Here is a 24586-nt window from a genome sequence, read left to right as displayed (position 1 = left end):
TTGTCTTCTGGGCACCGTAAATTTAATGTGCCCAAACTGAACGCATTTATCCTTCCCCTGCAAACTTGCCTCTCCTGCATCTCTTATCTCAGTTGGTGACTTCCTCTTCCCATCTCTGCATCTGGCCCTTTACCCAGGGCTGATAATTTTGTCTCCTTCTCTCTCTTAAATCTCTTCCTGCTTTGTTATGCAAAAGATCCTTGCTTTAGTTCAAGGTCCCTTCAGCTCGGGCTATTACGATAAGCTTCTAACCGTTCTTATAGTCTCTATTTGCAAATGCTCCAGTCTGTCTTCTACAGGGTGACTTATCTAAAACACAAAGCTGGCCATGTTATTCCTTGGCTTAAAATCGTTGACCCTTTGTCTAAAGGACGAAGGTTAGTCTCCTCGATTGTTGTCTACAAGACTCTTTGTGATCTAACCCTTGCCTCTGTCCTTATCTCCCATCAGACTCTCTTTTCCACTTGATTTCTGGTAATGCCAAACTTTTAGTGCCTGAAACAGTGATATTTCATGCTGCTGTGACTCTGCCTGCTTTTCTCCCGTCTTCTTGGAACACTCCTGCTCATCCTTTGAAACCCTAGTTAGGCATTTCCTCTCTGAAGCCTTCTCTGACTCTCCTGACAGAGTTTGCCGTTGATCCCTCTTGTCTTTTTTGCTTACATCTGCCGTTGTGTGTTTTTGTCAGGCCCCCGTGACAGCTCTAAGTGAAATCGTTGAGGTTGGGCTGGTGGGAGCTAGGTGGTCATCAATGTACGGTGTCGAATGGAATTAATCAGGGGCTGGTGATACAGACCCTGGATGTTGTCATTGAATCTGTGATTGCTGGGTGTTCCAGGCCCTTCCCAATTTGGCATGGCTTTTTGAATGGTTTCATATGCAGAGTCATTGATTGCCCTTCTTATATATAAAGATGCCTCTAACAGATCACCAGCTCTGTGTGTCTCAGTAGTAAGGGGAAGGCTTCTCTGCCCCAGTCCAGCAGGACCCTCCAGTGCGGCAATCTGTCTGTTCTTGAATGTCTGCTCTTGAAGAGAACTTTGGCCAGCTCTTCTTAGGAATGAAGCCTTTGATCTCATTGTGCCACAAGAAGTGCTCGGAATTACCCACGGGGAAAGAAGGGAGACCAGGTGGTGCTCGGGGACCTGGAATCATCCACAGGCTGGGAAATTGAGGGCAGGAAATATTCATTCCCTCCTTTATTTAGCCCATATTTATTGTGTGCCTACTGTATGCCAGGCAGTCTTCTAGGTGCTAGGTATACGCTGGTGAACAAAACAGACAAAAGTCCTTAACTTCAGGAAGCTTCCATTCTGGGGGTTGATGGACCATGGTCCTCCGATATAAGGCTTCCATTCCGGCTTGAGGGGAGGGGGTTGGGGAGTCGTCCTGACCACAGGGGATTGGCTAGCTCAGTACCTTTTTCATAGCAGGCACTGAACAAATGTTTGTGGAGGGGAATGAATGAGTGTTGTTGGACAAATGAGGTTTAACTGGGCAGATTGTTCTTCCTTGAGGGAAGAGAACTAGATTTTATTAAGCGCTTGCCAGGTGCAGAGCAATTTTCCCATAGAAGACCCTGGTCTTCCAGGATGAAGTGCCCTTCCGAGAGACCGTGTGCCATTTGCTGGGCCGTGTGGCTGATTTGACAGCTCTCCAGAGTGAACTACGAAATGAGCCCTCCACGTTTTGGCTGACAGCTACAGGTCCCCAGTTACCTCTTTGCCTCAATAAACATCCAGCCCAGACCAGTTAGCTGGGTTGGGCACGCTGGGGAACATATCTTTTTCTTTCTCTCTTTTCCATTGTTTGGTTGGCCTAGCGCAAGGGTTTTAAATAGAACAGACAACATGACTATAAAACATCTGTAACACTACACATTTAGTAAAGTTCCTGGCAGACTGCGTTCAGTTTGACTGGTGATGTTTTTGCTGCGAATGTTGTTTCCTTTCCCCCCCTCGCTTGTCCCTCTGGAAAATAAAGTTTTCTGTTATGTGAGGATTTATAGAAATATGTTCCTGGCAGGAGGAGAGCACAGGCATATTAGGATATGGGTGTAGCAGAGAAATATTACCTCTGAGGCATGGTCAGTTTTATCTCTTACAGAGAATGACCTTCCTGTGTGGAATAGTCTGTTACTCTTGGTAGGGTAAGGGGCTGTCTGGGGCAAGGCAGATAAAGACATTGCTTTGCATTGAGATGGCATCCTTTTTGCTGGAGCATCATCAGCCCTTGGAGAACCGTGGTTGCCCAGGGTCAGCGCTGGAGGTGGGCGGAATCAGAGAGATAAAGAATCGATCGTAATTAGTCATTAGGTTTGCAGAGTATGCGTCATGCCTTTTGCAAGTGCTTTTCTGTTGTGTAGTCTCTAGGGACAGTCAGGGAAGGTTTGATCCCCACTCATAGCCGCACAGATAAAGGTGAAGTGACAGGCGGGGAGGGGAAGAGGAACTTTTATGTGCCTGTCATTCTGTCCCATGCTAAACACGTTTCACGTGTTAACTCTTTTTAAACAAAAAAATTTTTTTAATGTTTATTTATTTTTGAGAAAGAGAGAGAGAGAGGAGACAGAGCACAAGCAGGGAAGGGGCAGAGAGAGAGGGAGACACAGAATCCGAAGCAGGCTCCAGGCTCTGAGCTGTCAGCACAGAGCCCGACTCGGGGCTCGAACCCGTGAGCTGTGAGATCGTGACCTGAGCCGAAGTCGGAAGTTTAACCGGCTGAGCCACCCAGGGGCCCACCTGTTAACTCTTTTAATCTCATTTTGTAGAAGGAGAAACCCAGGTTCAGAGAAGCTCAGTCAGGGTCGGGGCCACATAGTACACATGTGATTGAGCTTCCTGGATTGCTTTTCTTTCGACAGTATCACGTGGCCGGCTCAGGGTGCTGGGGTTGGAACCTGGCCCTCCCATCTCCAGAATTTCCACATCTGATGCTCTTTTCAGCCACCAAAACCCTGTTGGATTTGGAAAGATCCCCTTCCATCCCTTAGGGGTAACATTTAATAAATGGCCGAAAGCCTTGCTCATAATTATCTCCACTTCTCTCTTTTCACTGCAAACGCTCCTTGGCTCCCCCTTTGCCCTCAAAGGAAGTTACTTGTGGCAACTGGCAGGGGCCAGATCAGCACATCCTGGGGGAGGGGGCAGATTTGACTTTCTTTTTCTTGACAAGTAAAATTTATGACCTAACAGATGGCAAAGTGTGTTTCCAAAGACGACCATGCCAAGGGTGCAATGTGCTTATCTCTCCTGATGCCTCCCCCACCTGCCTCCACCCACCCCCCTACCTGCCCCCAGCCCCCCCCCCCGCCCCCCACCTGCCCCAGCCCCGTTGTCTCCGGAATAGTGTAATGGTGGAGCAGGGAGGGACCTTCTGGTGGGAAACTGACCCCAGGCCCACCCTGGGCACTAGGACTGGTGTCTCGGTGCCTTTATTCTGGTGCTTGCTTTTCTTCTCACTCTTGCCCAGGCCTCCTTGCCAACACCTAGCATTAAATGACTCAACCCCCACAATGACCCTGCTTTTCTCTTTCGCAGCCTGAGCGAAGAGTGGCTTCCCTGTTTCAGCCCCTGGCCTGTGGGGCCTTCCCTGCCCGGCCTGGCCCCTCTCCTCTCTGTATTCCGTTGCCACCTTAGCCATAGTCGCTCAGGTCTGCTTGCAGCCCTGTGGTGAGTGTTGAAGATGTTGCTGCTCCCGCCGGGCAGGTCCTTCTCCCCTTTCTTTCCTGGCTCCCCGCTGCTGACCTTCAGGCCTCAAGTCCTGCCCGGCGCTGTGCTCCCAAAGCCCCACCTTGCTACTGTAACACAGCCTCTTACTTGACAGGAAGCATCTTCAGAGCAGACTTCACATGCACAGAGCCTGGCACAATGATTGGCACACAGTAGGTCCTCAAAACACCTTTGATGACAGAATGAATGAATGAGGATGTCTTGCCACCAGAGACTGTTCTCTACAGCGTCTTCTTACACCCTTTGGTCTCCGCCGTCCCTCTCCTGTAATTCAGCAGTCATCTTTTGAGAACCTACTATGCGCCAGGAAGTTCACACACTTCCGTCTTGCGGGGCCTATCGCGGCTCTGGGGCATGTAGCTATTGCCCCCGCTTTACACATGGCTTGCCTACAATTACACTAAGGAAGTGGCTGAGTTGGGACTCAAGCCAGTGCTCCCAGCTTCCAGCGGCTTCTCCTTAGAGCCCTGCCGGCACAGTAGAATCTTCTGGAGAATGTTTAAAAACTACCCAGGCCTCACCGCGGACCAATGAGATCGGCATCCCGAGGGCGGGGCCGGTATCCCTAGGTTTACAAGACACCCCGGGAGATTCTGAGGCACTGCTGGGTCGAGCACCCGGTGCTACCTGCAGCCTGGCCCAGCTCCGTGGATTAGGTGAAACTTGCTCATCAAGAACTGATTGCCGTGCATCTAAAATATGCTAATGAAGGTAATCAAGGCTAAGGGTTAAGGCTGCCATTTGTTCCTTTCAAGAAATCAACTGGAGGGTTTGGGGGATGGGCTGCCTTGGCTTCAGAGCCTGCCTGCCAGCAAAGTTTTTAATGCTTTCCCTCCTAAGAAGAGCCGTGTAGTTGTTGCTGTCATGTCTCACTGGGGTGGGTTCTAGAAGTTTCTCTGTCTCGGGCAGTCTTTCCCAGAATGCAGAATGCAGAGTACCCTCCGAAGCTTGCTTTTCCTCAACCAAGCATCTGACCGTGCTTTCTGACGTGGCTCTTCAGCCTGTCCCTAGAGGTTTCCGAAGCGCCCTGTGGAGGAGGCAGGGCTCCCTGAGGCGGCCGGGCGAGGAGTGGGTGTTTACTTCTGGTTCCAGCAAACTTGGAAGCACCGAACTTCTGTGGAGAAAAAAACGTCTCTCTAGTGGTTGCTACCCGGGTGACCTGAGATGTTTTAGGGAGGGAGCAGTTTGGGAAGTAGGAAGGGGTGCGCCGAGCACATCCCCCCGGGGCCTCGAGACGGGCCTCGGGCGCCTCTTGGCCTGCACGTAGGCACCGGGGAGGCTGGAGCTGGAGAGAATCCCCCAGAAGGGTTGGTGTTAGAGGCCTGGGCTCCGAGGCCAGGCTTTCCTTCCTGCCCTTCTTGGAGGGTGGAGGAACTCCTGTGGGCGGCCTTCTTGGAGTTCTAATTCCACATTTGCTGCCTCAGTTTATGTTACCCAGGCCAGGCTTTTAGGCCCATTTTTCAGGGCGATATGTGAGGACCAGAACTGTTAAGAGAGTTGACCTAATCTCATCTCACCCACCAGGGTGGTTATTTAGTCTGCCTCTGTCTACACAGGCGTGCTGCCTGAAAATGCAAGCAGGTGGACAGAGAGAACATGTTTCAAAGTTATTGTCGTTGTTTCGTTTGGAGCACTGCCGTAGGCCGGATCACCTTGGACCTCTGCTTTAGCCGTGGGGCCCCCTGACCATCGGCGTCAGCTTTTCCAGGGCCCTGCCCCTCAGTGAGGGTCTCCGTGTTCCTCCGTGGAAGGAACCGCGTTCACACCAGCCATCCTGGCTGGCCCTTCTTCCCCACCTCTTTCTGAGGTTTATTAAGAATCTGCATTGGCTGCCTTGCCGGGACTTTGGAGGCGCCTCTTTGGTATGCAGAAATGCATGGCTTCCTTGCAAATTCAGTAACAGTAAAGGGTACTTACTTAATTTCACTTAATACCGCTGCTGTAAAAGATTATGGGTTTTAATTGCATCTACGTATCGGCAATCATTACAACACTGGAGAGTGTTGTCGGGGTCTCCCGTGACTCACTCTGTGGCTAGTATTCGGGGGTGGGGGCTCCAAGAAGGACCTAGTGACTGAGAAACTACCTGTGGATGCGGAACAGCTTGGGTGCCTGGGATTGGGGTGATGGCCAGCCAGCCACCTCGCTCAGCAGCAGTTGACGTGTGGCTCGTGATCCTTAATTTCCTGTCACTTCCCAGGCAACACTCCATCTCTGCACCTTTTTCTCTTACCTCCCGGAGCCCCCGGTCGGAGTGCTCCGTCTAGGATATTACTCTCTGATACCAATCTGTAGACAGGTCACCCAAGCGGGCTGAAGCTTTTCCCCCTAAGGGTAAGAGGAAGTAGTATTTTTAAATAAGCCTCGGAGGGAGCCAGGCAGAACACCCCGAGCTGGAGGTGGGGAGGCCGCTGGAGCAGGCTGATCATTTCATTACAAGATCACGTTCTCCTTTAGGTGAGTTACTGTTGTTTTAATCAGAGGTAATGTTGTAACCTGACTATGTTGGATAATTGTGTGTAAATTATATTCCGGCCCCATATAGATGAAGGCTATTTTTTTTTTTTCCTTCCAATTTTAAAGCTATTTAGGGGGAGTGCCAAATGGTAGCGTGAACCCTACTGGTCTCCGGCTAATAGCTGTAGATGGGGAAAGAGAGCTCGAGAGAGAGCTCTGAGAAACATTTGGGGTTATATTTATAATTAGTTTCCTCTGAAGTTCAATTAATTTCTGCAGTTGGCAACATCAAATATTGTTACACCTTTGTCCAGTGGTCAACCAGGGGTAAATCAAAGCATGTGGAATTGGCTGGTGGATGAAGCAGCCGGGGAGAGCATACTTTCTTCGGCACTTGGGTTTATTTTAAGCTCTTTTTGCAGTCAGGCTCTTGATTTAGGGATCTTTTTGGCCTGTCTTGGACAAGAAAAAAAAAAAAAGAACAGCTTTATTGAGATATAATTCATATGCGTACGATTCACCCATTTAAGAGGCAGTTCAGTGGTTGTTAGTGTAGCACAGATGCGTGTGCAATCTCCACAATCAATTTTGGGACCTTATCATCACCGCAGAAAGAAACCCCATACTCTTGATAGCCATCATTGCCCCCTCTCCCGTAGCCCTGAGCAACCACTAATGTACTTCTGTCTCTGTAGCGACCCCTGTCATGAACCTTCATGCAAACGGAATCCTACACTATGTGTGGCCTTTCATGACTGGCCCCTCTCGCTTAGCGTCATGTTTTCAAGGCTCATCCACGTTGTAGCGTGTGCCAGTATTTCGTTCCTTTTGGTGGCCGAATAATATTCCGTTACACAGATATATCACAACTTAATTCATCCATTCATCCTTTTAAAACTATTTTATTTTACTTTTTTGTTTTTTAACAATATTTATTTTTGAGAGAGAGTGAGTGAGCACACACACGCCAGAGAGTGCGATCAGGGGAGGGGCAGAGAGAGGGGCAGGGAGGGAGTCCCCAGCAGGCTCCACGCTGAGCATGATGAGTGTGGCCTGCCTTCCGTGGGAGGGCAGGTGTAGACTGTCACACCTGTCGGTGCAGCGTCCTCGTCCTCCATGATGGCGGAGCTTCCATGTGGACTCCGGCTCCACGGTCACCAAGAAAAGGCAAGACCAGGGCTGTAGTGTCCTTCATATCCATTTCTTGGAGCTTCCGGAACAGACTAACACAGCCTGGGTGGATTGAAGCGAAAGAAGTGTCTTCTCCTCCCAGTTTGGGAGTCTAGACATCTTTAATCAGGGCTTGGCAGGGCTCGTTCCTTCTGGAGACTCTGAGGCACCGTCCGTGCCTCTCTTCTACGTTCCGGTAGCTGCCGGCAACTCTTGGTGTCCCTTGGTTTGTAGGCGTGCCACTTTATTCTCTGGCTCCATCTTCTCATGGCCTTTCTGTGTCAGGACCCCAGTCATTGGATTTGGGGCCCACCCTATTCCCACGATGATTTCCTTTCAAGATCCTTAACCGATTACATCTGAAAAAGCTCTGTTTCTGAAGAGCTAGGTGGGCCTAGTGGTCAGCCCACTACGGTCTTTCCCCACATGTGATTGGAGAATCATTTGGAGAAGATACTGGTACCTGACCTGGGTTCTGGTTTTGTCTGCTAAGTGAGTTTTGCCACCGGATTCAGATAGGATGGGGCTGGTAGCAGGAGTGTTAGAGGGAGGAGGGAAGGATGGAAAAAAATACTGGGGGAACTTGGGGATTTTAGAGGGCACGTTCCTCGGAGGAAACTCCCTGTGGAGTGGGGATGTGGAGTTCGGGACTTCGGGGACCCCAGTTAGCCCTTCGATAGCTTCTTTGCCGTACAGAGATTGAGCTTAATTCTCAGATGCAGAGAACCGACACACAATTGATTATGACGCACAGTTTTATCCTAGAATCTGAAGAACAAAGTGCTCACCAGTTTCCGACGCTGGGATGGAATTGAATAGTATCTGCCGGCATGTCCGTTCTCCCGTGTCACTTCGCCTTCCCTTTAACCAACACCTGGGCCACCTTGCTGGGACTTGGTTTTCCCATCTGCACAACAGGGGTGACAGGTTTGCAAAATCCTGCCTGGCACCACTGTTCTCTCATCTTCCCTGGGCTGTCTCCCCCTTGGGACTCCCACAGATGAGAGAGCTTCTGTGAACCAGCCTGCGCTCTTGGGCAGTGAAGATGGCTCATGTTTTTAACCAAAGAGGGAATTTGAGCTCTTTGCAGGAACGTGGCGATGGCAAGAGCTGACTTAATTTCCTTGGGCTTCTCTCCTACCCATTCAAGCCTCTCCAGAGCCACTTCCTGCCTTTCCATGCATCTGTCCGGATGAGAAACATTTGCAATTATTGTTGTTTTCCTGTGTGACAACTAATAAATATCTTTGAGGCAAAGCTCTTGGAGCTAAGTGTTCCCCGTCAATCTTATTCTTCAAAGTAATTTTTCTAGTACCCCCACTTTCTGCTTTTAACACACACACACACACACACACTCTCTCTCTCTCTCTCTCTCTCTCTCTCTCTTTCACCTCTCTCTCTCACTCATCTACTTTATCCTCTTTTACAAAAATACAACCAGTGGGTTGGGCGCCTGGGTGGCTCAGTTGAGTTGGTTGGGCGACCAACTTCAGCTCAGGTCACGATCTCACGGTTTGTGAGTTCGAGCCCCATGTCGGGCTCTGTGCTGACAGCTTGGAGTCTGGAGCCTGCTTCGGATTCTGTGTCTCCCCCTCTCTCTGCCCCTCCCCTGCTCACTCTCTGTGTGTCTCTGTCTCCCAATAATAAATAAACGTTAAAAAATTTTTTAAAAATACAACCACTGGCCCCACTCTGAGTGACCATTTCAGATGCAAACCTAGTTTTTTAAAGGGATTTTTTGAAACTTAAAAAAAAAAAGGAGCTCTCTGGTTAGAAGCAGGAAGGTGGAGTGTTCTTTGCAGCTCTGGTTAGCAGCTGGCTTTGGCCAGTTCTGATGTGTAAACAGCAATTTTCCAAACTGGAATGGGTGCTGGGGTTTTCTTTGTGGAGCCAAGAGGTGTGGAGAGCAGTGGTGTTTAGTTAAATTACGGGTCTAGATGCAGAATGTGCAGCAATGATTTGTGAGAGCCTGAATACTCCCCCCACCTCTTGCTACACACACACACACACACACACACACACACACACCCCATTTCCCAGAGTGCTGCCCTAGATTATAAAATTAAGGGCATCTGTTGAGGGAGGTGGCTGTCAACAAGGGGTGCAGGGCTCTTGGTGGGTTTCTAGTGTCTCAAAGAGTGGAAAGCATTCGCATACAAAGTGTTTTCTGCAACCCTTCCACCAAAAGCTCCATGGAAAGGACACTTAAGATCACTTGCCTAGTGGATTTTGGAGTGAGCCCTCTCTGGAACAGATGAGTGGCTCGTTCCATTTGGGTGTGCTGTGGGGGCCGCCCGGGGCCGCCTCAGCATTTCGGTATGCGGGGCCATCTTCCTTTGCTTTGTGTGGTTAAGTACTGTCTTGGTGTGAAGGCTGTGGGTTAGGAAACAGTTACCCGAAGGGCCTGGCACAGGAAGAAAACACAGGTGGCTCTCTCCACTACGGGCAGAGAGGACTTTTTCTAATGCAAAGGATTATAGAGTCAGGGAGACTAGTGGGTAACTTGTCCTGCTCGCTGTTGCAGAAGAGGGTTAAATTTCTGGGGATGCTGATTGGTTCCTGGGGCGAGTAGAAGCCAAGACTAAGGGTCTCGGGACTAGAGAGTTCCCCCAGATGCATACACGCGCACAGGCACGCCCGCGTGCACACTCGGACACAGAAACTTTGATAATCGATGGGAATTTGAGGACCTCTGTTTAGTCCCACTGAGAGCCCAGGCACAACATGCAGCCACATCCCTGTGCAGCCCTCCTCAGTAGGTAGAAGGGAAACAGAGGGAAGAATGTGTGATTCTAGAGTCCTCTGCCTGGCTCCAGTGTCCCTCTTCAGAATGCAAATCATCGAGCAGTGCACAGTACATTTAGCAGTGATGCCATCAGGATTCCCAAAGTAAATCACTCCTATTTCTCCCAGTGTGCCCCTAGCGGGAGAGGTCACCGTGCAGAGCCCTGTCGTCCCCTGCCAGCACCCCCCCCCGCCCCCCCACCAAGCCATGCCCTCCTCTCCTGAAGCCAAGCCATTGGTGAGCAGCTAACCGAGTGTTACACATCTTCCCACTGGCCTTTTCACGTCTGGAAGGTTTTGATTAAACCAGTTTCCTTTTAGCGTTTGCTGAAGAGTGGGATCCATCACTGTATCTGAGCTGTTCCTGGAGAGGATGTTTTAGTAACTTCGGGCACTTTGGCGCAGTGTCTGGGGCCTGGGATTTCTCATCGTTCTAAAAAAAAAAAGTATTTTAAAGACTTTTTTTGGACCGTGCAGATTTATAGCTGGGTGTCTGCCCCAGTGTTTAGGGCTCTGGCTTGATAGGTTTACTGCTGTTGAGCAGCAGTAGAGGGTGTAAGAGGGGACCTTTTCACTCAACCGGTTACTGGGGAATGAACATTCTGTTGACTTCTGTTATTTGGAATGAAGACATGTTACTCGTTTAATTATCTGGGTCCATGTGAACACTTAGAATATAAATAGGGCCTGCTCTGTACCCACCTGGCTCTAAACAACGTGTAAATGGGACCATAGGGTTCATTTTATGGAATGCTTCTCCAGAGTTTCTTCAAGTTCAGAACACCATGAGTGCATGTTTGTGGGTCAGATTAGTGTTTTTTATAGATATTTAATTACTTGGCTGGGTGGAAAAAAAAAAAAAGAATGAAAAATCTGAAGTGAAACTATTGGGAGTCCCTGCCCATCCGAAATCACGTAGAGATGCAGGAAAACGGTTTTGAAATTACAGTGGAAGAGAACGGGGGCACCAAGAGTGGATTTATCAAAGATCTTTGTGCAAGGTGTCTTTCTGCCGCACATCTATTCTGAGCTTGAAGGATGAATTTAGTAATTGACTTTGGATTCAGTTACGGTGACCACTTATCTAGCATCTGCCTGGTGTCCTGCTAGACACTTTGGCATATGTTATTTAATTTAGTCCTAATAGGAACCTCGCGTGGTAGGCTAATTATTATATCTCCATTTTATAGTGGATTAAATCACACGTTGTATTGGAACGTGGGCTCCCACACCTAGCACTTCATGTATCTGTTGAATGCACACGTTAGGAAAGGTAGATGGCAAAAGCTGGCGGTCAGTGAGTGTAGGGAGAGATGTCCATCTGGAGAGGGACTGAGAGTGTCACGGGGAGGTGACCTGCTCCACCGGAGGGAGCAGAATAAGGTGTCCGGCCGTTAACGAGAGGTTCTTGGGAGTTGGTACTGGGTGCGGGTGGGATCTTCATAGAACGTCTCGTGTGCCTTATCTTCTCTCGTCTCCCGTTCATCTGAAGAGAGCCGAAAAGCGATAAATCACAGCTTTGAACGCACATGCAACCACCGCCTGGCTCTCACAGCCAACAGGAAGTGCGTGGCATTGCTAGGACAATGTCCTCTTAAAATGGTGCAGCATGTCCACTACAAGGACGTTCCAGATGGGGCTCGGTCAACGGGCTGTGGTGGCACACGTCCCTTCCGGAAGCTTCTAAGCCAAAGTGTGAGCTCCTTGAAGTCTGAGAGTCTCCTTTCGTGGCCATCGTGCTTCCTGATTGATGGGAGTTTGGGGTTAGGTGGGCCTGGTGGTCAAGGACTTCACAGTGCAGAGCGTGGGGCCGAGACCTCTGGGGGGCGCTCCTCAGCACACAGCCTGCCACTAACCACTCAGCCACAGCACTCTTATTTCTTTGTTTATTTATTTATTACATTTATTTTGGGGATGGCACAGGTAGGGGAGAGGCAGAGAGAGGGGGACAGAGGCTCTGAAGTGGGCTCTGCGCTGACAGGCTGACGGCAGCGAGCCCGATGTGGAGCTCGAACTCACGAGCTGCTACATCGTGACCTGGGCCGAAGTCAGGTGCTCAACCCGCTCTGAGCCACCCAGGTGCTCCGGCCAGGGCACTCTTGTAGGAAACCGTTTGGTTGGTACATTCCCTCGGCCAGTGTGTCTCTGCCTTGGGGACAGTGGCAATCCTGGCAGCCGTGGCCCCCGTATTTAGGCACTCTCCATGGAATTGTAATAAACATACATGCCACTGTGAATTTTTAAAAACCATTCTGAGCTTTGTCTTGTTCACTTATTTTGGGTTTTCAGTCATGCTTTTATTCACTTTTGAATATTTATTTGAGATAGAGAAAAAAGGCACGTGGAGGAGAGGCAGAAGGAGAGAGAGAGAGAGGGAGAGAATCCCAAGCAGGCTCCCTGCTTAGCATGGAGTCTGGAGCGGGGCTTGATCGCATGACCCTGGGATCATGACCTGAGCTGAAATCAGGAGTTGGATGCTCAGCTGACTGAGCCACCTAGGTGCCCCTTCAGTCATGCTTTTTTTTTTTTTAATTTTTTTTTTTTTAACATTTATTTATTTTTGAGACAGAGAGAGAGAGAGAGAGAGCATGAACAGGGGAGGGTCAGAGAAAGAGGGAGACACAGAATCTGAAACAGGCTCCAGGCCCTGAGCTGTCAGCACAGAGCCCGACGCGGGGCTCGAACCCATGGACCTCGAGATCATGACCTGAGCCGAAGTCGGCCACTTAACCGACTGAGCCACCCAGGCGCCCCTGTCATGCTTTTATTTGAATGGTCTCATCAAACATTTTTCCCTCAGCTTTATCGAGGTGTCCCTGACAAAAGTGTGCAAACATTATGATTTGATACACATGTGCATTGTGATAGAATTTCTCCCATCAGGTTAAGACGTTGGGCTTTTACCATACGCAGCCAAATTGGTGAGACCCTGTACCCACTGAGGTTGAACATTTTTTTATTGAACATTTAAATAAAAAATGTTTTATGTCACATTAAAACACACACACACACACACACACACACACACACACACAGTGTAAGCTCTGTGTTCAGAATAACATTTATTTTCTTGTTTCACTTTTGGCGCCTACCTATATCTGGCTCCTTCTCTGAACCGTTTGTATTCTGAAGTTTTTCCCTTTGCATTGGAACTGGTGGAATTCTGAAACATGACCACATTCGTTTGTTTTCGCGTCCACCATTTTGGTGTGGGCCTGGCCGTGGACTTGGCATCGTGGAGGGTACCGAGAAGAATCGGGAATTCCCAGTCTGGGGGAAAAAGTAACAAAGCCAGGATTATCAATGATTTCTGCTCTAGGTGGGAAGAAGTGGGTGCTGGGACTGGCGGGTGCAGTGTCAGGGTTCTGGAAGGGATAGGGACAGCTTCTGGATGTGGCGACTATATAGATAGCTTGCATTTTGGAGAAGGTCGTTGGGTCTTGCGGGATGGTGACAATTTGCCATGGGAGACTTAGGCATGGGGAAGCATTCCAGGGAGAAGGATTGGTGTGGACAAAGGGTTGGATACCTGGGGATTGGCTGGCCTTGACTGAGTGTAGGGTGAATCAGGGTGGATAATGGCGGAATCGAGAGGGGAAAGGAGAATGAGGCCCAATGGCCCAATGAGGTCACTTGGAGAGTGACCCTTGAGTGGGAGGTCAGCCTCCGTCTTGTTGGCGCACACAAACCAGCACCTGGGACGGCTCCACGTAGACAGACCGCCCGTACGTTTGAATGACGTGTCAGTTTCTTCTTGACAAAGTTTACGGCACTTTCTGGGCCACAGGTTTTTACGCACGTAATTCTGTTCACATGTCTCAGGTTCGAAATAGCTTTGAACGTGCCGCTTTTCTCTTTGCGCTGGAAATCAGAATGAAGCTTCGTGTCATGGCCGAAGAGGTACCAAAGTCCACTCTGTGTCTGTGTGCAACTCAAGCTCGTAGATTGTGGGCTGAAGGCCTGAGAAATCCAGAGTGGCTGTCTCCAGCATTCTGAGATGTCTGCAGGGCCCGCTCCGCGCAGCTCAAATTTATCTAGAATTGCCTTCCTAGAGAAACGTGGAAAGCGGCTTGTTTCAGCATCTTGGCGAGCGTTGCTTCAGATAACCTGGTTAACCCATGCCCTCCTCGTGTCGTTTCTTGCAGATGGTCACAAGAACAAAGAAAATATTCGTAGGCGGATTATCTGCGAACACGGTGGTGGAGGATGTAAAACAGTACTTTGAGCAGTTTGGCAAGGTAAGTGGTGCGTGGGGCTGGCTGCCGTGCCCACCACCCCCCCCCCTTTTGCCGCAGCTGCGTCCTCGAGAACCTTGTCCTTGAACTTGGTTGTCAAGATTTAAGTGAAATCTGTCAGGAGCTGACATGGAGGAGTCCGGCTTGTGGTCGGCACGGTGCCCTGCGTGCCTGCAGGAGCAGACAGACAGAGCAGCCTTTCAGTGGGGTTCTGCTGCCATTTGGTGACCACGTGGGGCCTGGGCTGGGAGCTGGTGGTGGCAGCGGCTGGGGAGGGATGTGGGGCCGTGACTCACAGGACAGGAGCTCCCACGGAAGCTGCTAGAGGCCTGTGAGTCGATGCTGGGCTTCCTTCTGTGCCTTTCTGGAAGATGCATTAAGAGAGGAAGCTCCCGCGGGCCTTTGGTGGCTGAGCCTTCCCCTGTCAGATGCCCACGGAGACTCGGGAAAGATGCTTGGGACTGTACCTGTCAGAATGTATGTGAGACAGAAGTAAAATTATCCCCTGGGCCCTGCTGCTGGAACAGGCTGGGAGCAACACACAATCTTCCCAGTCAGTCAGGAAACGGAGGGTGAGAGTGTGCGGGTTATACAGAGTCAGACAGACAGACAGACGGGACATGTAACCATGGGTGATGTGCTTAATTCAGCCTCCTTTTGGTTGGCGGGGGAGCTGGGGCTTTGGAAAGTAACGTTGTTCCAGGGCTCCAGCATGGCAGCCTGTGGGGAGACTGGCCCTGCTGGCTTTGAGTGACACCCGTCCTCTGGCTGCTGTGTCCCAGGAGGCTGGCAGTGGCTGGGCCGGCCCTCTGCTTCCCTCATCTTTGAGCAGTCGTGGATGTTGTCCTGGGAGCCCGGGTGTGGGGTGGTCTGCACAGGCCTGTGTCCCCAGAGGACTGCGTCCCGAGAAGACACTGTGCGCCTGTCCTAAGCGTTGTCACTCAGTTCCCCCTGTGCGGCTGTTGTGCTTGCCCTAGGTCGTAGAAGGCACTGCTGACTGCCGACTGGTCCGAAGGTTCTGTGCTTTTATTTATTTGTCCAAGGCGATGGGCCGCTGTGACCCTGTCCCCAGGCGTGTCCTGTTGTGAGCTCTCGTCTCGGAGGAGTGCCATGACTGCTATTTAGCCTCCAAAAGGAGATTTTCCTGTCTTTGGTAATAGTCAATTTCTGCACGGATGGGAGACACGCAACAAAGAGAAAGCAGCCTCCTCCGGGCCGGCCTTGCATTCAGAATGGCACTTAACTGCCCTTCCAGGTCGGTTGTGAAAGACGCCGTCCCCGTGGCCCTGCCTCGCCTTGCCCGTTGGGGGCTGATTCATTCTGGCCGGTTTCAGAGAATAGCTGAGTGTGGTGGTGACCGTGTACTTTCTCTTCAAGACATATTTAAAGCGCCGGGGCGGGGGGGGGGGGAGGGGGGAATTTGTGCCTCGCCTAGCCCCACCCTGCCTCTGGAGAGAGGTTGGAAGTAATTAAATGAGACAGGTCCAGCTTGGGTAATGGAAGGCTCGGGAGAGTGAGCCCCTTCGCTCCAGTTCTGCCGCTACAACCAGGCCCGGGGTGGGGGTGGGGGGGTGGGGGGCGGGTAGTGTTTGCAGACGTGTTTGCAGGCAGGGTTTCTTGCTTGAGCCATAACCTGCGATGGAATCTCGTGGGCCTGTTGGTGGGTGTCAGGGAAGCCGGTGCTGCCCAGATGGGCTGTGAGAGTTTCCCAAACAGGCCGGTACCTGCAACACCTCTCCGCACATTCCCGCCTCCGGCTTCTCCCTCGCTTCCCCTTTCTCTTCTGACTCTGTGCCTTTTTTCATTAACACTTACCGGTTGGGACCAGTTTGCCAGCAGTGGGAAGCTCTGTGAGCTTTGGCCGGGCCCAGGGCAGCGACCATCCCTGCCCTGAGAACGGTTGTCCGTTGTCACGGAGGCGTTCACAGACCGTCTTCCCTGGCGTGGCCCGCACTGGGTCTGGAGCTGCTCAGTTCATTTTAGCAGTAACATTTGTAGAGTCCAACAGGCTGTGTAAACTTATCAGGTGTGTCATTAAAGGACTAAGGAGACTTTTGAATGTCTCAGAACCGTAACGTTGTCTGTGCTCCTATTTTAGTAGCTTCTTTCATGCACGTGCTCTGTGTATTATCTGGGTCTGTCTTCAGAGGGGTTTATTCCTCCTCTTGCTGGTGGCCGGTGTTATGTTTGTGGCCCCTTGGGCAGGGCCCACCCACCACCTCTCAGGATTCCGGTGTAATTCACTTGAATCCAGACTGATCCAAAGAGAAGAGACCCCGCCACTGGGCCTTAAGGCGCTAAGTAAATCCAGCGGCAAAGTGACAAAGCGACTCTACCCTTCGGTAGTTTATGTTCTGGGTGAAGAAAACAGAACACACACACACGCCTGTGTGAAGTAAACTCACACACTTGTGCACATTCCCGGCCGTAAAGGGGTTTGGGGCTCTTTTTAGTTGGTTAACTGCGAGGTGTGGTGTTAGTGATTCCGTACTAAGTGTTGGGTGCTGGGTCAGGCCGTTGACTTATATTATCTCGTTGAACTCTTCTCTGGGAGGCTACCGTGGTCACCCTTGAAAGGTAGTGTGGGACGCAGACTTCTCCTCCAGGCCTGTCCGGTAGCAGAACCTGAACTTTGGGTCCTGTTCCAACCCCGGATCAATCCGCAGGATGGACTTGGGGTGGGGAGGATGCAGAAGAAGGGAAAAGACCATGACCCCCTGTGGTCCCGGGACAGTGCTGGCAACTGGACATTCGTCGCCTGCTTTTACCAGCGTGGTGGATTTTGGTGTCGTCCAGTCCTTTGACGAAGGTGAACAATAAGGGTCAGGGAGGTCGGGTCTCAGTAAAGGTCGCCCAGGTAAGGCAGGATAGCAGCCAGAAGAAAAAAAAAAAATCCCAAACACCCTACTTCCTCTTCTTCCATGTCCAGAACTTTCCATCCTCCCAGGCCTCCGTTCAGGATTTGCCACCCGCGTTTTAGGTTTCCCTCACTGTCATTCCTCACTCCTGTCACCCTTCCCATCGTGCCTGAGGTGGCAGCTGCTTCAACTGTTTATTTCAGGTGGCAATCAAGATGGGTGAGACTGCTATCATGGGGCTGAGCTCAGGGAGTTTAAATATGTCATTACTGTAAGTAGAGTGGGTGCAGAACACCACACCGGGAGCTTTAAATAACTCAAATTGGAGGTTTGTAAACCCTTTTGTGCTTTTCTCCCACCCTCCTCCCAGAAATTTACCCCCACCCCCCTGGTTAGGGATGTCATTACTTGTTTATATTTAAGATGAGATTATGAAGGGTGGCCATTGGCATAAGGATTCTGCTACCTTGGATGGCCATCCTCGCCCCCTGGGTAGCTGTTCTGATGCGGTCATTAGAGAAAGGTAAGCTAGCCAAAGTGCTCATGGTGGGCCTGACTGTGCAGTGACCCCACTGTGACACCTTAACAGACCATTTCTCTCCTGGCCTCAGTTTCTTCTCGAAGGGAAGGGGTTGGAAAACTTGGGAAGGGTCAGATAGTAGATATTTTTGGCTTTTGCAGAGCATAGGGTCTCTGTTACAAACATTTACTTCTGCTCTTGTGTGGAGAAAGCAGCCATAGCCAATCCATAATTGGATGTGGCTGTGTTCCAATAAAACTTTATTTATAAATACAGGCGGTGGGCCGCATTGGTCTCGTGGGTCATGATTTGCCAACTCCTGAACTAGGTTATTCCTAAGGTTGGTTTCAAGCTTGCAAATTTAATAATCTGGAAAATGTGTTTCAATAAACATACGTAGGAGGGTATGTGGCTGGATAGATAGATAAGGCATCTGTAGACCGTAACTAAAGCAAGAGATTCTAAATAGTACCAAGCGTGATAGAGTAAGTGAAACAGTCGTAACTGTGGTGGAGCTAATTTCTGGACTTCAAGTTGCAGGAACAGTGAAGGGATTCTCTATTTGGAAAAAGCTGCTATTTATAAACCGGAATCTTCATCCTATGAGTAAGATCTAGGGATCCGTAGAGTATTTCCAACTCCTTTTTACATGTGCTTGATCTAAATTAAACGAAGACTCAGAATTTGTGAAGTTCAGATTTTACTACAAGAGCTTCTTTTGCTACCAGTTGATGTTTCTGACTTCAGGGGATGTGTGCTTTGTGCTAAGCTGTTTGATGCCTTCTAAAATTCGATTCTCAAGGCTGTCCAAGCAAGAAAGGTGGAATATCTACCACGCAGATGGCCACACTGGTGTTGAGCAAGGTCAGGGAGTTGTCTGAGATCACACGGTCCATGCTGGGGAGAGCCCAGACAGTCACTTTTGTACAACCTAGCCTCTTCTTTGCTGTTTGTAAGCCCCCCTCTCCTGCTTCACCACGAAGCAGCCTGTACTCGGAGGGAGCGGGTTTTGTCCATTGGTCAAGAATGTTGATGTGCAGCAATTTATTTCACTGCTTCAGGTTTCCTGGTGGACGTTATCTGTGCTCACGATTTCATATGTACAGGCATGATGTACACAGACTATTCCGGAAAGTGGCACATGAATGGTGCTCTCGCTGTGCACGTACAGACCCAGACAGTCGATCGCAGGGTTCTCCGCCATTCTGCCTGCATAGCCGTCCGGAAGAGCCCGGCTTGGTAATTAAAAAGCACTGGGATCAAAGAAGCCCCGAGTGTGCGGGCTTCCTCCTTCTCAACCCTTTCGGCCCCTCCTTCAAGTACCGGTTTCTTAAATTCTCACTTATAGGATTTTGGAGATCAAAAAGAGGCCTTTAAACTTAATGAATTCTCGGCTTCGTCCCGGATGGAGCAGATCTGCACCTTTCAGCTGCTCACCTCGATGATAGGGCTGCTCGGTGCCGGGCTCGCTAGGTAATTCTCACTTTATGTAACTCCTGTGAAAGCCAAGCAGCCCGCATCTGGAGGCTTCCAATTATACTTCACATGGTGAACTGTGTAATTAGTTTGGAAGACTTACGCTCAGTCGTTGGTTTATCCTAATCGGCTTTGGCTTTCCCCACCAACAAAGTGAGCTTATTTTGCTAAGCCGAAGCGACTCTGCACCCTTTGTTCCAGCCTTTTATTGTCTGGTTCCTTTCATTCTGTTTTACTGCCAAAGTTCTGTTTCATTAGGCCTACAAGTCATTTCCAATTCAGTGGGCTGCTACAATCCGGCCTTTATCACTCAGAGGCCCCGGTTCCCATGTCCCTTCTGGGCCAGTGCCCGAGTTTGCGGTTTGACATGAGGGCTTTAACCCCTTCCTGGGCCAGCCCCTTGTTGTGGTGGATGGCCAGGAGAGGCCTTCAAGGAAACGGCGTGGAGACCTAGAGCCCTCCAGGCCCCGTCTGAGGGGAGCCCCGCGGAAGCGAGGTGGAAGGGGGCCTTCGGTGTCCTTTTATTGGATCGGGGTTGTGTGTGGGCCTATTAGAGTGAACAGAGAACAGTGCTTGAAAGCTTTTGGAGAAAAAAAAAAAATTGAAAGCAAGAATGAATTGGCTTTTTAATATGATGAGATCTTTTCGTTTATCCCGCTTGTGTGTGGCATCGTCGGAGAGTGAGCTCTAAGGAAGGGTTTGACACCTATTATTTTCTAGCTCTGGGTTTTACGTGCAGGTGGGATGTTCACGGCCGCTGCTCAGATAGTCCTTTTGATACAGTATGTGTGAGGAGAGTTAAGATCTAGCATAAAAATATTATAAAGCCTTTGAAATTTGAAAGGCAAGAGATTTGTGAGAAAATAAATAAGCAACTTTACCATATTCCTGACGGTGGACTGTGATTCTGAGGTAATGTTTTATCACTTCCAAATGTGTGTTGTGGATAAATGGAGCTCCGTGCGGCGTGCGGTTCTCTCAGACCATGCCTGGAAAACAAAAGTCCCCGTGTGTCCTTTGTGGGCACCAAAGCTCCCAGGAGGCGTTTGTTTTCTGAAGTGGTTTGTCCGGGTGGACTCACTGGAAAGTGGCCGGCACGTCCCAGCCTCGCCTGTCCTCTGCTCGTCCTTGCTCTGGAGAGCCCTGAGGTTGCTCAGGCCTTCTTGAATTATGGCCGTGGAGCGGACCAGGAAGGGCCCCGTTTGCTCTCCCCTCCCTGGCCGGCCGTGCTGAAGGCTACTTTTGTGTTAAATTTTCTTCCTGTAATAACCCAGAACAAGGCCAACACTGTCCTCATGTTTTATTAATTCTCTGTCTGGTTTGTGTCAGTCTCTCCCTTCGGAAGTGTGTCATATGGGGGAGGGGACTTTATTTGCCCTCTGACCCCTGGCAGAGCTGCTGAGTGCAAAAAGTCGAAGTGAGCAAACAGGAGAACCGCCTTCGTCTGCCTGCCTCGGCTTCCTAGGCCAGGTGCCTGCAAGAAAACAGGCAGTAGCCACAAGTAATGTGATCCTTGGGCTGTGCAGGTAAACCCTCCTACCACACAAACAACTTTGTGTTTTCCTGATGAACTTTTTCCTCTGTGGCTAGATTGCTGCTGCAGCCAGTGGTAGGAGTTGAGTTAGAAATCGATTGGGCACTCCAGCCTTGCGATCTGACTTCTAAATTCTTTTTTCCTTCCTCCCTCCCTCTGTCCCTCCCTCCCTTCCTTCCTTCCCTCCCTCCTCCTTTCCTCCTTCCCTCCCTCCCTCTCTCTCTTTTTCTCTCTCTAAAAAGGGGCTCCTGAAATAGTAGGTTTCTAGGAAAACTTCACATTTCCTTTTTAGTGTATAAAATATAGCCAGCCGTTGTTGGGCAAATGCATCAGACAGACATTATTATTGCTGTGTTAACAGTGTTTTAAAATACACAAATAGAAAAACAGGATGCCTTCTGGGTAGCAAGCTGGGAAAACTTTGAGATTATGCTAATCAAATTCCATGGTTCATGTGCGTAGTTAGGTAGAGCAACAAGGCCCGAACTTTCCCGCTTGGCTGTTTAACTGTGCTTCCCCGCTTGGTTCATCCTTACTGAATTTTTCTAGGGGGCCGGAGAAGGGGAAGGCCAGGCGCCAGGGAGGCCCCAGGCAGGAAGGGGTTAATGAGCCCTGGATGGGGGTGGGGGCCTGTGAAAGGGGAAGGGGTCTCAAGCACCTCCAGCAGCTCACCTTCCCGGAGCCCTCCTGGCAGCCTCTGAAGACGTCACTTACAATGGAGTTGTTAGCATGAGAAAGCAAGCCTTTCTCCCCCTGGACGCACTTCAGTGGGAATGGCAAGTGTCTGAGAAACCGTGGTTCAAGCTTGTGCCAGTGGGTGCAAGGAGTGGTTCTTATGGGAGAGAACGCTCAGTTCATTTAGACTTGGCATAGAAACCGCATTCCATTGTCTGGCGGAGTGAACATTGATATGGAGATTCCTGCCTACCCCCCACCCCGTCAATTGGATACCCCATTACATGGGTCGCGTATGCTTTTCTTTTCTCTTTCTTTCTCTTCTCCTTTTTTTCCCCCTTCTTTTGTCCTCTGAGAATTAGTCTCTCTGTAGAACGGCCGGATCTGTCAAGTTACCACCCTCTAAATTTTTACAGCTCTGTATATTCAGACTTGGTGTTTGTGAATTAGCTAAAAGCGGGCTGCCAATCGGCACTTTATTTACATTCGAAGCCATAGGAGTGAGAGCCCCAGAAAAATGTTAATATGCAGAAAGAGGCAGAAGGGTTGAGTTTCTGACTGTTGCTAACCTCACCACTGCCTTTAAAACCAATCATGAGGCACACGGCTGATATTTAATAGCTTTTAGCTGATTATTTTTCTTCTCCTCCTCTTTCTTTTCTATCCAAGTTGACCTGGGTGTACTTGAGCGGAAATGAAGTCATCCAAATGCTGAATTAGAATAATCACAGGCCTCCAAGAATGAAATGGAAGCAGAGATTAAATGGTAGAGGGAAAGCTGGCATTAATAAGCACCGGGAAAACTTTGCATAAAATAAATAGATTTGATAGATTGAATTTGTATATCCTTGTCTCCATTTTTCTTCACTTGGTGTTGTCCTCCTAGAGTGGAGTTCCTGGCAAAGTGGGATTTGTTTCGCCATGAGCCCACATACCTTCCGCAGCCTGGGTGACGGTTCTTTCTTTCTTCTTCGTGGGGCGTTTGTGTGACAGGGAATGTTTCCAGGATGGAAGAATCTGGATGGAGGGGCGGTGACTGGGAAGGGTTGGTGATTACTTGTTGCGAGTGGGGGGGGTGGGAGGCCCGAGGCAGATGGAAGGCAACACAACACGCTGCAGGCAAACAATGAATATTGTTGACCTATTCCTGGTGGTAGGGAGAAGAGCAGGGCTGGATTAAAGTAGGGTGACCAACTGTCCTGATTTGCCTAGGACACGAGTTTCCAGGAACCTAGGACATACAGACCAGAATGAGTTGGTCGCCCTGAATAAACGGGAGGCGAGAAAAGGGGAGACACTTGTCCTGAAACTCTTAAAGGGGCTGAAGCCTTCTTTGACCACCTGCAGGCAGATTTAAATATTCCTTCCTGTGTGTTCCAGAACGCTTACTTCAGACCCTTTTACAGTCTGCCTTTCTGATTTCACTAGGTCACTGTGGGCAGGAGCCAGCACAGGATCTGAAAGTTGTTAAACAAGCTGCTGGCCTGTGGAAGGCAGGACTCCCCCCCACCCCCCAACCCACCCCCGACAGACCCGAGGCCTGGGGCAAGCGCTCCTCGCTCCTCGTTGACTTGGAGCATAGGACCCTTTGGGCTCCTACTTGGGGATTATTTCTCCGTCTCTTGAAAGTAAAAAATTCTGCCCCGTGTAGGGAAAAGTGAGTTCCTTGTAGTTAAAGAGCAAAATAAGGCATTCATTCGATTAAAAAAGCCAGCAGAGTGGTTTGTTTACAGGAAGTCAGTTTTCAGGTGGTCTGTAGCAGAAGATGCAATTTGTGCCATCGGATTAGCTGTGAATTAGAGATTTTTGGTTGTTGAGCTTGCTCATGGTCTTTTATTTTATTTATTAAAAAATTTTTTAGGGGCGCCTGGGTGGCTCAGTCGGTTAAGCATCCGACTTCAGCCCGGGTCACGATTTCGCGGTCCGTGAGTTCGAGCCCCGCGTCGGCCTGCTTCTGATTCTGTGTCTCCGTCTCTCTCTGCCCCTCCTCCGTTCAAGCTCTGTCTCTCTCTGTCTCAAAAATAAATAAAAAATAAATAAATAAAAAATAAATAAATTAAAAAAATAAATAAAAAATAAATAAATACATAAATAAATAAAAAATAAATAAATAAATAAAAAAATTTTTTAACGTTTATTTATTTTAGAGACAGAGAGAGACATGGTGCAAGTCCGGAAGAGACAGACAGAAAGGGAGACACAGAATCTGAAACAGACTCCAGGCTCTGAGCTGTTAGCATAGAGCCCGAAGCGGGGCTCGAACTGGGGAACAGCGAGATCGTGACCTGAGCTGAAGTCGGACGCTTAACCGACTGAACCACCCAGCCCCCAGCCCCGCCCTCCCCGACTGTCTTTTATAATTGGCAGCGGAGATAAATATCTTCAGACTTGCTTATTGTTTGTAGAGTGTTAGTATTTGGAAAGAAATAAAACGGTTTAGGGGGCTTTTCACTTCAGGAAATCTAAATAAGATTATGGGATGACCAGAGGTGGCCTTCCTGGTCTGCTTCTCAGCTTTCTTTTTTTTTTTTTAATTTTTTTTTTAACGTTTATTTATTTTTGAGACAGGGAGAGACAGAGCATGAACAGGGGAGGGGCAGAGAGAGAGACACACACAGAATCTGAAACAGGCTCCAGGCTCTGAGCTGTCAACACAGAGCCCGACGTGGGGCTCGAACTCACAGACTGTGAGATCATGACCTGAGCTGAAGTCGGATGCTTAACCGACTGAGCCACCCAGGTGCCCCTGCTTCTCAGCTTTCTTAGGGAGGGGTGGAGGGCAGGGTGAGCACCGGGCAGACACCTGCTGGAGGAGTTTGAGAGAGACTTGGCCGATTCGCTGATAGGGAAGAAATTTTTTTTGATTTTTGTCTTTTAAAAAGACCACCCCCATTTCCTTCCTTGATATATGTGTTTTTGTAGCAAAAAAAGGAGGATCTCTTGGTGTCGTAGCTTTTCTTCATTCCAGCGAAGTTGGCAGCTGTGCTCAGATCCCGAGATTCCTGTTTGTTGACAGCTTTCATGTGTCTTTTGACTTCTATCTGTCCAGACAGCCCCATGAGGTAGGACGATTTCATCGTTTTAAAGTTAAGAAAGGAATGGGGCGCCTGGGTGGCTCAGTCGGTTGGGTGTCCGACTTCGGCTCA

At 49.6% G+C, this 24586-nt stretch overlaps 1 protein-coding gene across 5 annotated transcripts in view; it reads left to right on the top strand.

The window, feature by feature from the left end:
* Positions 1-24586, top strand: part of MSI2 (musashi RNA binding protein 2) — a 389269-nt gene that overhangs the window by 119142 nt on the left and 245541 nt on the right. For all 5 annotated transcript variants that reach the window (XM_042965665.1, XM_042965662.1, XM_042965663.1 and 2 more), the window contains exon 6: positions 14288-14380. In XM_042965665.1, the coding sequence (XP_042821599.1) occupies positions 14288-14380 (93 nt within the window). The remainder of the gene's footprint in view (positions 1-14287; positions 14381-24586) is intronic.

The sequence above is a fragment of the Panthera tigris genome, chromosome E1 (assembly GCF_018350195.1).
Source record: "Panthera tigris isolate Pti1 chromosome E1, P.tigris_Pti1_mat1.1, whole genome shotgun sequence".
Classification (NCBI taxonomy): Eukaryota; Metazoa; Chordata; class Mammalia; order Carnivora; family Felidae; genus Panthera; species Panthera tigris.
Note: the sequence above shows the minus strand (reverse complement) of the source record. Positions and strands in the feature narration are given on the sequence as shown.